This window comes from Numida meleagris, chromosome 6, assembly GCF_002078875.1.
Source record: "Numida meleagris isolate 19003 breed g44 Domestic line chromosome 6, NumMel1.0, whole genome shotgun sequence".
NCBI lineage: Eukaryota > Metazoa > Chordata > Aves > Galliformes > Numididae > Numida > Numida meleagris.
Genome location: NC_034414.1, coordinates 35,231,074 through 35,245,246, shown reverse-complemented (window position 1 = coordinate 35,245,246; position 14,173 = coordinate 35,231,074). Strand labels below are relative to the sequence as shown.

General features: G+C 35.6%; 1 protein-coding gene across 6 annotated transcripts in view; it reads left to right on the top strand.

Annotated features, from left to right (window-relative positions):
• Positions 1-12,721, top strand: part of STRN3 (striatin 3) — a 55,630-nt gene extending 42,909 nt beyond the window's left edge. For 4 of the 6 annotated variants that reach the window (XM_021403804.1, XM_021403801.1, XM_021403805.1 and 1 more), the window contains 8 exons: positions 3,741-3,916; positions 4,057-4,104; positions 5,165-5,286; positions 7,099-7,266; positions 7,532-7,672; positions 8,825-8,932; positions 9,665-9,751; positions 9,871-12,721. In XM_021403804.1, the coding sequence (XP_021259479.1) occupies positions 3,741-3,916; positions 4,057-4,104; positions 5,165-5,286; positions 7,099-7,266; positions 7,532-7,672; positions 8,825-8,932; positions 9,665-9,751; positions 9,871-10,040 (1,020 nt within the window). In that variant the 3' untranslated portion in view covers positions 10,041-12,721. The remainder of the gene's footprint in view (positions 1-3,740; positions 3,917-4,056; positions 4,105-5,164; positions 5,287-7,098; positions 7,267-7,531; positions 7,673-8,824; positions 8,933-9,664; positions 9,752-9,870) is intronic. The other 2 variants (XM_021403803.1, XM_021403802.1) reach the window with 2 other exon arrangements.

Sequence of the window (14,173 nt, the reverse complement as noted above, 5' to 3'; positions counted from 1 at the left end):
CTTTTACCAGTAGAACATTTAAGACTTAGTGGAGCTGTGTGCCTGTGCCTTTGTTTGGAGAGGTTTCTGACTTGTCCTCTTTAAAATATTGATGCACGGCGTTACTTTTTTTTTGCTTTTTTTATTTTGCCTCTCTCCTGTTTTGTATCTCACATTTAGACTTCGTAATCAGCAAATGCTTTTTCCAAGTTCCTTGACAATGTTTTTGTGATGTGCACTTCTTTGAAAATAGATTACTATCTTTTTTCTTAGGGGTTACAAGGATCTTTTTAAAGATATGTTAGTTGTTCTCTTGTTAAGGTTCATTAGAAAGATGGGCAGGGGGAATTTAAAAAAAAAAAAACCTGTTTACATTTAACTACATTTCAAGGAAAGGTGTATATAGTGTTTTCTTAGAAGAACAAGGTGTTGACATCTGTTTGAAAAAACGTGAAGTCTTTAAAGCCTTCCTTAGTGTTGGAAGTGCAGCTTGTTTTTCTGAAGTTCTGTCAGTTTAGTACCTTGCAATCTAGCGAGTATCTCTAAACTGCTGAGAAAGAAGTTACTGTTGCAACAGCCATTTTAACAACAATTAATAAACTTCTTGTTGTTTTTAAGTAAGGATGAGTGTACTTGGTCCTAGTTTTCTTGAAAAAAATAAGTCACAAGTGAAGAAAAATCACAAGTGTAACAAAAATCATTGTGGTGTGGGTGCACAACACATTGAAAGAATCAGGAACTTCTCTTTCATGTGGGGTGTAATGTACTGAAATTAAGCCCAGCTATTTCAGATACTGGACTTTAATTTCTGTAAGCCCCAGATGGCCACAACTGCATGAGGCATCAGGAGTTAGGCAGGTAGATGAATGTATTGGCTTCAGCCCAGAGATATGGACAGGCTGGATCTCTGGGCTGAAGCCAGTGGGATGAGGTTCAACGAGACCAAGTGCTGGGTCTTGCACTTTGGCCGCAACAACCACAGGCAACGCTACAGGCTTGGGGCAGAGTGGCTGGAAGGTTGTGTGGAGGAAATGGACCTGAGGGTATTGGTCGATGCTCGGCTGAGCATGAGCCAGCAGTGTGCCCAGGTGGCCAAGAAGGCCAATGGCGTCCTGGCTTGTATCAGAAATAGTGTTGCCAGTAGGAGTAGGGAAGTCATTGTCCCTGTGTACTCAGCCCTGGTGAGGCCCCACCTCGAGTACTGTGTCCAGTTTTGGGCCCCTCACTGCAAGAAAGACATTGAGGGCGACGAAGCTGGTGAGGGGTCTGGAGCACAGGCCTTATGAGGAGCGGCTGAGGGAGCTGGGATTGTTCAGTCTGGAGAAGAGGAGGCTCAGGGGAGACCTTATCGCTCTCTATCCCTACCTGAAGGGAGGTTGTAGTGAGCTGGGGGTCAGCCTCTTCTCTCTTGTAACTAGTGACAGGACGAGGGGGAATGGCCTCAAGTTGCACCAGGGGAGATTTAGGCTGGACATGAGGAAATACTACTTTTCTGAAAGAGTGGTCAGGCGCTGGAATGGGCTGCCCAGGGAGGTGGTTGAGTCACCGTCCCTGGAGATGTTCAAGAAACATTTAGATATAGCGTTGAGAGACATGGTCTAGTGGGGTTATTGGTGGTAGGTGGATGGTTGGACCGGATGATCTTGTAGGTCTTTTCCAACCTAGCTAGTTCTATGATTTATATAATGATGATTAGAAATATGAAGAAACTCTGTTAGCTAGAAAAATACTTCCTTAATAATTAAACAGAGCTCCAGAACTTTGCTCTGCTCCCTCATACAAAGAAGATATTATTCTTTGTATAAAGGCCGTGTAGTGCAGTATAGTTCTAAATAACTTCAATATCAGCAGAAAATACTGAGATATTCAGTGCAGTGCAGAGAAGAAAGATTGACAGTAAAATATTTTACAGTGAAATTTATTTGTTACATAGTATATTAAAAAAAGATTCACACTGCGCATCTAGTAAAACAGACTTATTTTGCTTGGTCTGATAAAACGCAAACACCCTAATGTACAGAAAAAGCAAATGTGTACACATCTCTAACTTAGAACAGTTAATTGTATTGTCTGAGAATTTCTATTTATTTTGATTGGATTTAATCAACTCTAGTTTGGGTAATTACTTATAATTCAGTCCAGGATAGAGATATTATGGCGTACTGTTACATTATTATTTGATTTTTGTTTTCAGTCCTGACAGATACTAAGGTTTTTATTAAATATGAGGGTGTTTAATCTCTCCATAGTGTTTCTGAAAGTATCTTGGGGGTATTGAGAGATTCTGGCCTGTAGTTGAGAACTGTTTTAACAGATACATGAATAGATAGTGCGTAAGGCAGAGTATAGAATGAGTATGCATTGATTCTTCATTTGCTAATTTTGGTTATCTAACTCAATTCAGTTTTCTAAAGTCTCTTTATAATTACTTGAGAGAAAGAGAGAAGTATATGCACATCTGTTTCTCCTTGGGTGGATGTTTTAGGGTACGTGGGATGTAGTCTTTTATGGGTCTTCTCTACTCTCTGATTAATATAAGTTATGTTTGGAGCTCCAAATTGGTCTCTTACATTCACTGTAAGAAATTTTTTTGGCAACTTTTGTGAGATAACTAGGATTAATACTAAGCATTTATTGTTTGTGGGTTTTAATTTTTTTGTGGAGAGAATGAATTGGGTGTTCACTGATATATAAGGACAGCTTTTGTGTCCTGCTTCACACAGTAGATAAGTTGCCGCACAAATATATTTAAAACTCATTACAGCCTTTCATGTAATGCTTTTATATAACGTTCTTTAATGTACATTTGTTATTAAGTATATAGGTCACTTCAGAAGTGATGCCTCCCATATACTTCCATGAAAACTACACAGATACAAAAAGCACAGTAACACTATTAAATAGAGTAAATTCTCAGCTGCAAAACACTATTTTTCAACGTAGTCACCACCATTAGCTATGCATTTTCACCAGTGATGAACAGTGAGTGTGTTTTTTTCTGCATGGAGAAATTCAGTGACTCGCCTTTGCTTCATACGTACTTCCGTGTCAGCTGTCATTTTGCCAGACTGCTGCTCTGCTGCGGTCTGTTGCACGGCAACAAAATGTAATGGAATAATGGCAGGCAGTTTCAATCTCTACTGTTATACCACCAGCATCCACTTCTGATGTAGTGGGCCAATACAATAAAATAGGAGGTATAACTTTCAGAGCAGCCCTCATACTTTAATCAGCTATTTCTGTGTACATGCCTTATCATGTGGAATTATTCATCACTTGCATATGGTTCCTGTCATTCTTAGTCAAGCTGTTAATCTAAGGAAGAGATCTGGGGACCTGAAGTTATTTTTATTGTTCTAAGTGATAAATGGGCTTTTGAAAGTTGTAATCTCTTCCTTGGGTACAGAGAATATGATAAGCAATGAAACCGGTGTCTTTTTTCAGAAAAGAAGAATAAGGTATCGTTGCACAAAGGATTAAAACAAAAATTTGAAAATCGAAGTTTCTTGTTTGCATATTCAGTATTGTGCTCTTTTCCGCAGTGGAACAAAAGAAGCTTTTACAGTTGGAAAAAAATAAATTGACTTCCTTGCATGCCAGAGAGGGAGTTATAGATGCATATAGATCAATAGAGAAATGCATATTTAAGGTTGAATATGTATTAACTAAATTTTTTTTAAAAAAAAGCTTTTTGTGAAGTACAAATATTTATTATACATATTTTTAAACACAATGTAAAATTACTCCTTTTCTTTTTTAAGCTGCCGGCTAATAAAGATGCCTTCCGAAAGACATGGAACCCTAAGTATACGCTACGCAGTCATTTTGATGGAGTGCGGGCATTAGCTTTTCATCCTGTAGAGCCTGTGCTGGTTACAGCCTCTGAGGACCATACTCTAAAACTTTGGAATTTGCAGAAAACGGTTCCTGCCAAAAAGTAAGTATATGGATTTTTATAAAGCATCAGTTGTGTTTTAAAAGTCTTTGAACTTGATTCTCTTAAAACTCTTAAACGTTTTTGGAGTTCTTCAGTTGAGACTTCATTTTGTGTAATAATTTTTCCTCTTCATCTTTCAGGAGTGCCTCTTTAGATGTAGAACCCATCTACACATTTAGGGCCCACATGTAAGTGTTTGACAGAATTACTTGATAAATTTGTTATCTCCTGGATTCATAAACCATCATATAGACAAGATTAGGTAAATACTGATTCCCTGTCATCAGTTGCAGAGTCCGTGGTAAAAGAAAAAGAGGAAGGAGGTGTTGTAGAAGATGACACTGAAATTGCCTGAGCAATGTCTGTGTCTTGGGCTGTGGCTTTTAATAAGTAAGATCTAAAGAAAATAGATAATATAGAATTCTAATAGTCTAATATAGTAGTCCTCAGTTTTGAGAGATGAAAAATACAGCTGCAGTCATCAAGACAAAAAAAATTATGGACGTAAGGCAGACTCGGTTCATTCCTCACTGTGTCAAGTATGTAGGTGGATTCAACTAGTAGTATCCGTTTTCACTAGCTTTAAATATATAATTCTAGTTTGCTCATCTGCACTTAAGACCAGTAAACTTTGTATCTTAAGCATGACCTGTCATGAACCAGCCATCTAATTTTGGGATATTGTTTTACAAGACAGTTAAACTTGACTTAATGGTGTGTCCAAAGGTGCTGCTTCCTTTGGGATACAGCTTGTCTAGTGTCACTGCAAACAGGCTCAAGATGTTCAACTAGCAGTAGTCTAACCTTAACCAAGAAGTACTCCGCCTAGGATTATTTTTCTGAACCAGTTTACTGGAGCATAGGTTTCTGTCCATCTGAGACAGTTCATAGTGTTAGTGACAGGGAGCTAGAACAACCTCTTTCAGCACAACTAGTTTTTAGACTGGCATTGACTGTCTGTTTTTTTGTTTGTTTGTTTTAAATTCCTTCATTCCTCCATTTCCTTTGCAGGTGTAGTTTCTACTGAAGTAAAATTGTGTATTGTGAATTGCTTAAATTTTGATAGTTAAGTTGTTGTAAATATTTTAATATAGGTTTGTATAACTTGCTGAGACTTAAGATTTTAACAGAATTGTTTAGTTCATCCAGGCTTCTTCTTTTGTTTTTGCCTTTTTTAAAATAGATTGCAAGATTTTAACTATACTGTTGACAGTATCAGTAAACTACATCTTCTCTGTCTCCCAATAGTGGACCTGTATTGTCATTGGCGATTAGTTCTAATGGAGAGCAATGTTTCAGTGGTGGTATTGATGCAACCATCCAGTGGTGGAACATGCCTAGCCCTAACGTGGACCCATATGACACCTACGGTAAATACCTTTTAAAAGAAAAACAACTGATAGATAGCTGTCATCTTGGACATAAATTTTCTGCTCAGTAACATGTTTTCTAAGTCTTTTGTGGAATGTGAATGCCACTAATCAATTGAATTGTGGTTTTTCAATTTTTTTGTTTGTGATTCACGTTCATTGCTTATTTCCATTTGCATTGGTGACGTGCTTTCTGTAGAAAATGAAATGGAAAGAGTGGCAAATCCTGAGGTTTAAATAATAAATGTAGGCCAATTGTTTGTATTTGCATTTCATTTCCCATAACTAGTAACTTCAAATTGCTGTTAATTGTATGGAAAACTAATTTGTCTTCCTGATGCTGATGTGGATGAGTGATATCATGCATTACTGAAGTTTGAATCGATATAAAGGCAAGACTGTTCTGTTTTCTTGCTCTTTTCCTTGTGTCACTGCAGTAAGTGATGTGGTACGCCACTCAGGCTGCATAATCTGCATCAGTAAGATGGAGAGGGATAGGAAGCAATGCTGTATCAATTTAGAAAGACCACTGAAGACCAGTAAAGTCATCTTAAAATTTACACGGGCCTCAGACAGTCTCTTCTGAAGAACAGTTATTTTTAAAAGCCAGAGCTCTCTCAAGTTGTCTTTCCTCCTCAAAACTTGTTAGTAGGGTTTTTATTTGCAAGACCAACTTGTTTTAAATGTCATGCATAATTAAATTATAGAGATTTTTTACTTATTCCATTCCATCTGCCTCTTTTGAATAGAATAAACCTGGTTTATTAAAAACCCCTCTATGAAAACCCAGCTATAAAATATGGATATGTTTCTTTGTTCCACAACAGAAGTAATCTTGTTTTGATGTTAGGGTACTGAGATTTTTAGAGCGTGTATGAATCAGCAGAGTACACGAAGTTGGAAAAAAAAAAAGAAAAGCAGTATTGCAGTGAAGGCGACAGAGTTTAAATAACTCAAGAAGCTGATTTTTTTTAGATGTTTTTACATCTTGCACAAAGAAAAGGCTGCAGTAAAGCATCTTTGAGATAGTAAATTTAGATGAAGGAAGCAAACCTCTCAGAGAGGTGATTATAGCAAGTGTGTTTTTTTCTGGAAAAGGGGGACACGTTTTTTTTGAGAAAGCTGCCAGAGGTTGTGTAGAATGATCTACTGTGTAGTCTACCTGCAGCTTAAACAATAAAATTGAAAAAAAAAATTCTGTTTTTTCCCTTTTCTTGCTTTCCTTGATAGTTAATTATGATCATTGTAACTTTTTTAAAAATAAAGTGTTCTAACTTAAGTTCAGTTACAGGTTATTCTTTAATGTAATTTCAACAAACAACTGAAAGAGTTAATAGCCTGCAAATTTGATTTGCCAGCAAGCTATTTAAATATGAAAGTCTTAGTTTGTCCTTTCAGCTAGCTGCATGGATATCAGGCTGTTTAACAGAATCATTTCAGAGAAATTTCAAACAGTGGGGTGGTGTTATCTATTGTGTTGATTATTCACATGCAATGTAGTGGACCATTTTGTTTGTGAATCTAATATAAAGTATCTACAGTCTAGAAAACTACTTGAATAAACAAGGGAAGAAGCACATGTCTTGACTTTAATTTTATATTTGCTGTCATGTTAACTCAGAATTTGCACTTGTGCTGAATACTTTGACACTTTTTAGATTTTCCTGCTACTGATACAGAATAGATGAGTACAACTAACAGATCTGTTGGAACACAAATGTGATAAATTATCAGTATTTTAGTAAATGTGACATGGATGTTTTATTTGAAATTTAATTTACTTATTCAGTTCCTAAACTTTTGTCTTTCCAGAGCCAAACGTTCTAGCTGGCACACTAATTGCTCACACAGATGCAGTCTGGGGTCTTGCTTATAGTGGTGTAAAGAATCACTTACTATCTTGTTCAGCAGATGGCACTATTAGATTATGGAACCCACCAGAAAAAATGCCCTGTATTTGCACTTACAATGGAGAGAAAGGTAAGTTTTTGCGGTGGAATTTTGGTTTTAAAAATTTGTAAAAATTTGTTACGGGACATCTGATGAAGTTCTTGGCTTGTCTCCATTTTTCAAAACTAGTTAACAGGACAAAAGAGAAATTATATTTTAATAAGATAATCCTGATGCTGTAGTTTATTCTAAAGGGAGCAAATCAAGTATGAGTATAAAGCAAGCTTAATGCTTAAATTGTTAAGAATTTTAAGATGTTCCGTTGTTTCTGAAGACTTTTTTTCTCACTTTTTAGAGCATGGAATACCTACATCAGTTGACTTTATAGGTTGTGATCCTGCTCATATGGTGGCATCTTTTAACACTGGCAGCACAGTCATCTATGATTTAGAAACATCTCAGTCAGTGGTAATGCTTTCATCCCAAGTAGAATCTGGTAAATAAAGCTCTTTTCTATTAAGTATCTAACTTGAATGAAGTAACTTTATGAAAGATTTATCATGTGGGAAATAAAAAGACCAGCTTAAGGTAAGTAAGAAGGGATTTAAGCAAAAGATTTAGTGTAGAATCTGTCCAGATTGTGCTTAAATCCTCTCTCCTATGGAACATGTAATATTAGAAATTCTCTTGCTACAAATAAGGTGTTAGAAAGACATAGCTCATTCTTGAAAATATAGCAGATGAGGCTCTAAATAGGGGAGCTTTCTTCAATACTTCATTGTCTTGAACCTATGGAAGTGTTTCATAAAGAAAACATTCAGTTTCTGATTATTCTCATCTTTGCAAAGAGATCTAAAAGAGTATTGCAAGGGAAGAATTGCTTTTCTTATCCAGTTATTCTAGTTCACTTAGTGATTGATTGTACTTAAAGTATCAAGTAGCTTAAGGAAAGGCTTCAGTGCAGGTTACAGAACTCTGCAAAAGCTATCCTATAGGTAGCTTGTGCAAAACTGACATTAATAGTGAGAAGCATCATCACAAATTTGAGATATTCCTTTCCTAGTTTGAGGAGAATCTGAAATGTAATCAACTAAATAGGAATGAAGGAAACAATCCTTAAGGCAGGAAGTGCTTTGTGAGGAGTATTCTCAGAACTTATAAAGAGATTCTGAACTGTTCAGTGTTTCTTTAAGCTGAAATACATAAAAATATATCTGACAGAATGTTGTAGGTTAGGTTGATTTTAGCTGTTCGTATTCTTTCTTTTTGTTTTCAAGATCTCTCTTTTTTGATATGGAGGTATAAGAGGTGTGTTCTAAATATATAGGTAACTTGTTTCTTCTTGGTTAACACTGCTCCAGAGTACTTTTCCCGATTTGTTTGCCATCCCTCTCAAGGATCTTTCCTGGGTATAAACCACTTGTACAGCTTTAACCTTAAAGTGCATTGGCAGGAGTATACCTGGCTTTATCCATCTCCTGTGAAACAAGATGCTGGTTATTAGATGTACTGATGTTGTTCTGAATGTGTTCTTTATATGATATTAGTTAATACAGTAAACTAAAGTGGAATGCTCAAATAATTTCATTTTAGCTTTAGCCATTTCTTTAAGGCAAATGAATATACGTTTGTGTTTTTTTATTTTCAGGTGTACAATCAAATAATCACATTAACAAGGTAGTAAGTCATCCTACACTTCCTGTAACTATTACAGCTCATGAAGATAGACACATCAAATTTTTTGACAACAAAACGGGTAAGGGTAAAGAGAATCTCATCTGTATGCATGAATATGTTCCAAGTAGATCTGGATGGATATAGGGGGAATCCATTTGTAGGTGTAGAATAATGAGGAAGATCTGGCATGAATAAATAATTGGGTTAAAGACAGGAAATGGAAAGTGACCAGGAAGAAATGTAGATCTTCGTAGGCTTGAGAGCAGGCACATTAAATTACATGAGGATAAATGTGAGGGAAAGAAGGGAACCAACAAAATCACTGTTGGTACCTCTGTATGAATTCCTTATGCATACATGCTTGTACTTTGTGTTAGTCCCCTATTGCTCAAATAGGATATCGTCAAAAGAAAGCATTTCAGAGAATGGTTAAATGTATGATTAGAGATCTCCAGTAGATTTTAGAGAAATGACAAATTGGAGTAAGATTCCTCAGGAAAAGAGAACTGGAGAAAGGTGACACAACTTTTTCATGTTGGTTATGTTCTTACTAAGTGAGCAGATACAGGGACAAAACTATTGTTACTGTTGTTAGAGAAGATGCCAGATATATCAGTACTTATGTATGCCTTTGAGAATTGCTGTTTACCCATATGCTTGTACAAGTCTGTGGTTGAAACTTAATAACTTCTAACAGAGCTGTAGTATTCAGATATTCAAATGTATGTTATTCTGTATTGCATTTAATGGAAATATTATTCTTAAAAGAAACAGTACTCCCCAGGAAATTGACTGTTTATTTTGCTTTTAGGTAAAATGATCCATTCTATGGTTGCTCACTTGGATGCTGTCACGAGTCTAGCTGTAGATCCTAATGGAATCTATCTAATGTCTGGAAGTAAGGGTTTTTTGATGCTCTTCTGTGTTACGGATTTTTGTATTTCTGTTGCTTTTAAGTGTCTGACAAAAATCTAACTTTGTCTTTTTTCATTTTTTCTTCTGTTTTTCTCCATACAGGCCATGATTGTTCCATTAGATTATGGAATTTGGACAGCAAGACATGTGTGCAAGAAATAACAGCTCATAGGAAAAAGCTGGATGAATCACTTTATGATGTAGCATTTCATCCATCAAAAGCATATATTGCCAGTGCAGGAGCTGATGCCCTTGCCAAAGTATTTGTGTGACACAGCAGAACAAACCTGCGTCGTAACAGCAGGTCTGTTTGGACAAAAAAGAGGGAACGCGTCACTGCCATCAATAAGGTTACCAATAAGACACTACATCTGATCTGCCTGAGTGAAGGCTCTTAAGCGGGGCAGATTGCAGTTGGTGAAAAGTCACCACATCTTGAACAATGTCAGGCTCATTCATTTAACTGTAATTACTGTATTTGGGGGGGTGGGGAGAAGTAAAAAAAGGAAAACCAGTATTTGTAGCCTTGACTGGATATGAACTGAGCGTATGTCTGTTCTTTAGGTGTCTTTAAGCAAACGTGGAGTCTGATCTTACAAAAGACTTTTATTTTGGACTCTGTGTGCTGCCTTAGGGTTAGGAATGTGGTGCTCTTGTGGGGGGAAGTGAGCTCCAAGAGTAGCTTTCTTTTCATCTCTTAGTAATCTTCTGTTTATCAGTTGAATGCCACAGATTCCCCTTTTAAACTTTTATTTTGCTTTAAAGAAAAGGAAATTTAACTTAAAATATTTTAGCATTAGTTGCACAAAATGTTTGGATAAAATTCTAGTTTTTATAAGTCTTTTTATATATTTAGCCTGTCACAACAGTGCTCAAGATTGTATTGATAATGTTTTTCTGCATTATAGAACCCTAAAACACAGAGAACTCACTGACCCGCTGCCGTGTAACCACACTCTTCCCTTCTTTTGCCTAATACAGCTCAGCTAAGTCCTTGCATAAGGATGCTAATTCTTCATCATCGCATAACTGTCTTCATGAATAAAGGACTGTAAAATGTGTTTAAATGAAACACAGAGGGGTTAACACCCCCCAATGAACTCTTAAAAAAAATATTAATCTTGGCATCCTATCACTATGTGATATTTTGTACATCTTACTGTATTTACGAGTTTATTTATCAAGGATTACCCATCTTGCTAATGGCCTATTGTTATTTATTTCACTTTTTGTTGGTCTTTATATCCTTTTATGTAGTGTGTTAAAGGGCCCTGTATATCTATTATGGCACTCTTTGAACAGTCTAAAATAGATAAGAAAATGGGACATTTCATGATACTAAAGTTGCAAAGCAAGATTTTTTTTTTCCTTTGGTTAAGTATTTGGAGTGGAGTTGATTCCAAAAACCAATCTTGTTTCAGAACTTTTGGAGTGAAATTTTTTTTTTTGCGTTTCAAATAGAATACAAAAGTAGTTGATTCAAGATTCATAAATCTGCTGTGTTTTGGCTAGTTATTCCCTGCTTTTATTTTATTTTTGGATGTGCTTCAGTTTATGGTGTAACTAAACATTTTGTTTGTGTAATGCATGATTAATACAATAAAGTATTTTTTCTAGTCTTCCACAAAACTTTTCTGATCAGTTTGCGAGTTTTGATGAGTTTTGTAAGGTTTCTGTTTTACAAACTATGAATCAGCAAATTTTTAAGATTGTACCACATAGCAGAAGTACAGCTGTTGAAAAATAATGTATATAAAATGCATATAATAAATATTAAATGGTGTACCTGTATGTTACTGTTGGCTACATTATTTTGTGTTGCACAGTTTGAAAGTGTCATTCTACAAGTTACTAAATTAGGTCTAAATTTTAGCAAAATGACCATTTGTTACGCTCATAATCTCCTTTGCTTTTCAAAAACTGTAATAGTTGTCTGGATGTCAACACTGTTTCAAGCAGCACCACCCACCTATAAGAACATGTTTCCACAGTATTCTTTAAGCTTTTTACAAGAACAAACTGAAAATTGTTAACAGATTTTTAGAGCCCTTATAAGATGATCACGCTGCTTTTGCCTATCTTTGTATGTAAAGTGATTTAGGAACCAAGGAGGTACTGTTTTTACTTCAAACTGCCATGGAGTCATTGTGTTGAATTTAAAAGAAATAAAACGCTCATTCATTTCTAAATGCTCATAGTTTGTCCGTATGTCAAATGTTACCCATTAACCTTTTCTATTTCTTTACAAGTCCTTCAGTAAAGATGATGTACAGAAGGGCAGTTGTCTTTGTAAAAGGCTGATCCAACAGGTCAACAGTTAGCAGCTCTGTGATGAGTTGCTTTCCTGATAGCGTATCAGCAGAAAAGAAAACTGCAATATGAAACTCAGATTTTCATGCAAAAGTAGTATGTTTAAGAATAAGATGCCTTTTGCTGGAACATGTTCCTATAAGTGGTTTTAACTGTATTGTTCCATGTAAGTTTTCAGTTCAGCAGTAAGAATTTATCTCATGCCATCTCATGTCAAGCAAATTAGTCTTTCAAAACAAGGGGAAAAGGTGCCCACAGTAGACGCAATACTGCAGTAATATTCTGAAATTAATTTTGTTTTCATGTTGTTTGAAATGTGTTACAGTAAATAATAATTGTATAGGAATTGGATAATTTTGTCCATTATCATGAAGATTGAGGTGAGGCCTTTCAGTAACTGCTTGTAGGACACTAAGACTTTACTTTTGAAAGTAACATTGAACTGATTTGCACTTTTTTTCCTTTCAGTCTAAAGCATTCAACTAATCAACAGACAAGAGAGTATTTGAATTTTATTGGAAGTAGTTTCATAATTGCCTTTTCTGAAGCCAAACATTGTTTCTGGCAGCTTTTCCAAACCGCTGCGTTTTAATGCTTAAATGAAATGTGATTGTTTAATAAACATTGCCATGCATAACAATTACTTTTTTTTGAGTTGTATTAAAATTGAAATGGTAAAAACAACAATTTGCTTATTTTCTTTAATTGAAATCTTAGTCATCTTAGTTCACTAATGCATAGTGGATCAAATGCTGTAGTGAAGCTTCCTTTATTGAATATTGGCAGTAATATCTAACACAGTCTTAGTTTATTTACTGTGGGGTGTAACATTCTAAAACCTTTATTTTTATTTTTAGAATAAAAGAGCTGTTGTATTGGAGGTGAAAAAAACTGACAGTGCTGAAATAAATGTTTCCATTTGGGAAAAACACCTCAGCTTCTCTGCAAGGACCGATTTCCGTCTGTTTTGGAAATGAGACCCAAGGGATGCACACTCAAAAATCTGATGGAAAAATAGCAAAATGCTTAAGATTTAGGGTTTGGTGTCTAGGGCAGAGTTGTTAGAACAGTCCTACTCCCCAACTTGCTTTGTATTGTAGGAACTCTTTTAAGCACTGAGCTTTCTGCAACTTATATAAAGGAAGTATGAAATATGTCTGAAAAAGGTTTTAACAATCCCTGATCAAGAACCTTCCCTAATTTATAAATCATAGGAAATTTATTTTTTTAACTGGGTAGTAATTAGTAATTTTTTTGTGCAACTCTGGGCTTGAGGACACATTGTCAGGCTTTATGTCTCTTTCACTGCATGCTTATTGATATATTTTAAAACTGACAGAATGCTGTCCTGGCATGAGATTTAAAAAAAAAAAAAAAAAAAGTCCTGAGGTTGTTTTTAAATCAGGTGAGCATGAATGATGGTATATGTTCTCAGTGAATATTTGGAGAATAAACACCTGTAAGTTCTATTGAAACTAAATGAGAGACTAATGAGAGATTAGTAGTATGTTTTTAAAAAGTTCAAGTTAAAGTAAATTCATAAAAATGCATTGCTTTGAAAGGCATTGGTTTGTTTTCTAATTTTAACATAGAACCAAATACTGACTGACTTGGTGGGAAATAACATGCCTTTCTTTTTAGTCCTCCTCTTAGCTGGATGTTTTAATGCCTCCCACCACCACAGAAGGCATCCAGTCTCTTAAGTGTGCATATAGTAACAATTTGTTTTTAAATATGTATGTTTTTTATGGGAATTAATATCTCTGGAGAGTTCCTTAGTGACACACAAAAAAAGCAATGTGAGGAAGCTGAAATATAGGACTTTTGTTTCCAGGAATCGCTGAACCTCAGTGCTGTGGGAGTCTCGGCTGCAGTCGGTACAGTGAAAGTTGCAGTGTACTTCAGCAGTAGTTCTGGTTTCCTTTCTTTACATGCACATCAAACTGAATAATTGTCACAGTTACGTGATTTAGAACCTTATTAGGAAATTTGTAACTTTTTTGTTACTAATTCCCATTCATCTTAATTTTTGTATTGATAACAGCTGGGAGGTAACTGATAGTATTCAGCTGCCTTGGTATGGCTTTCCTGAAGC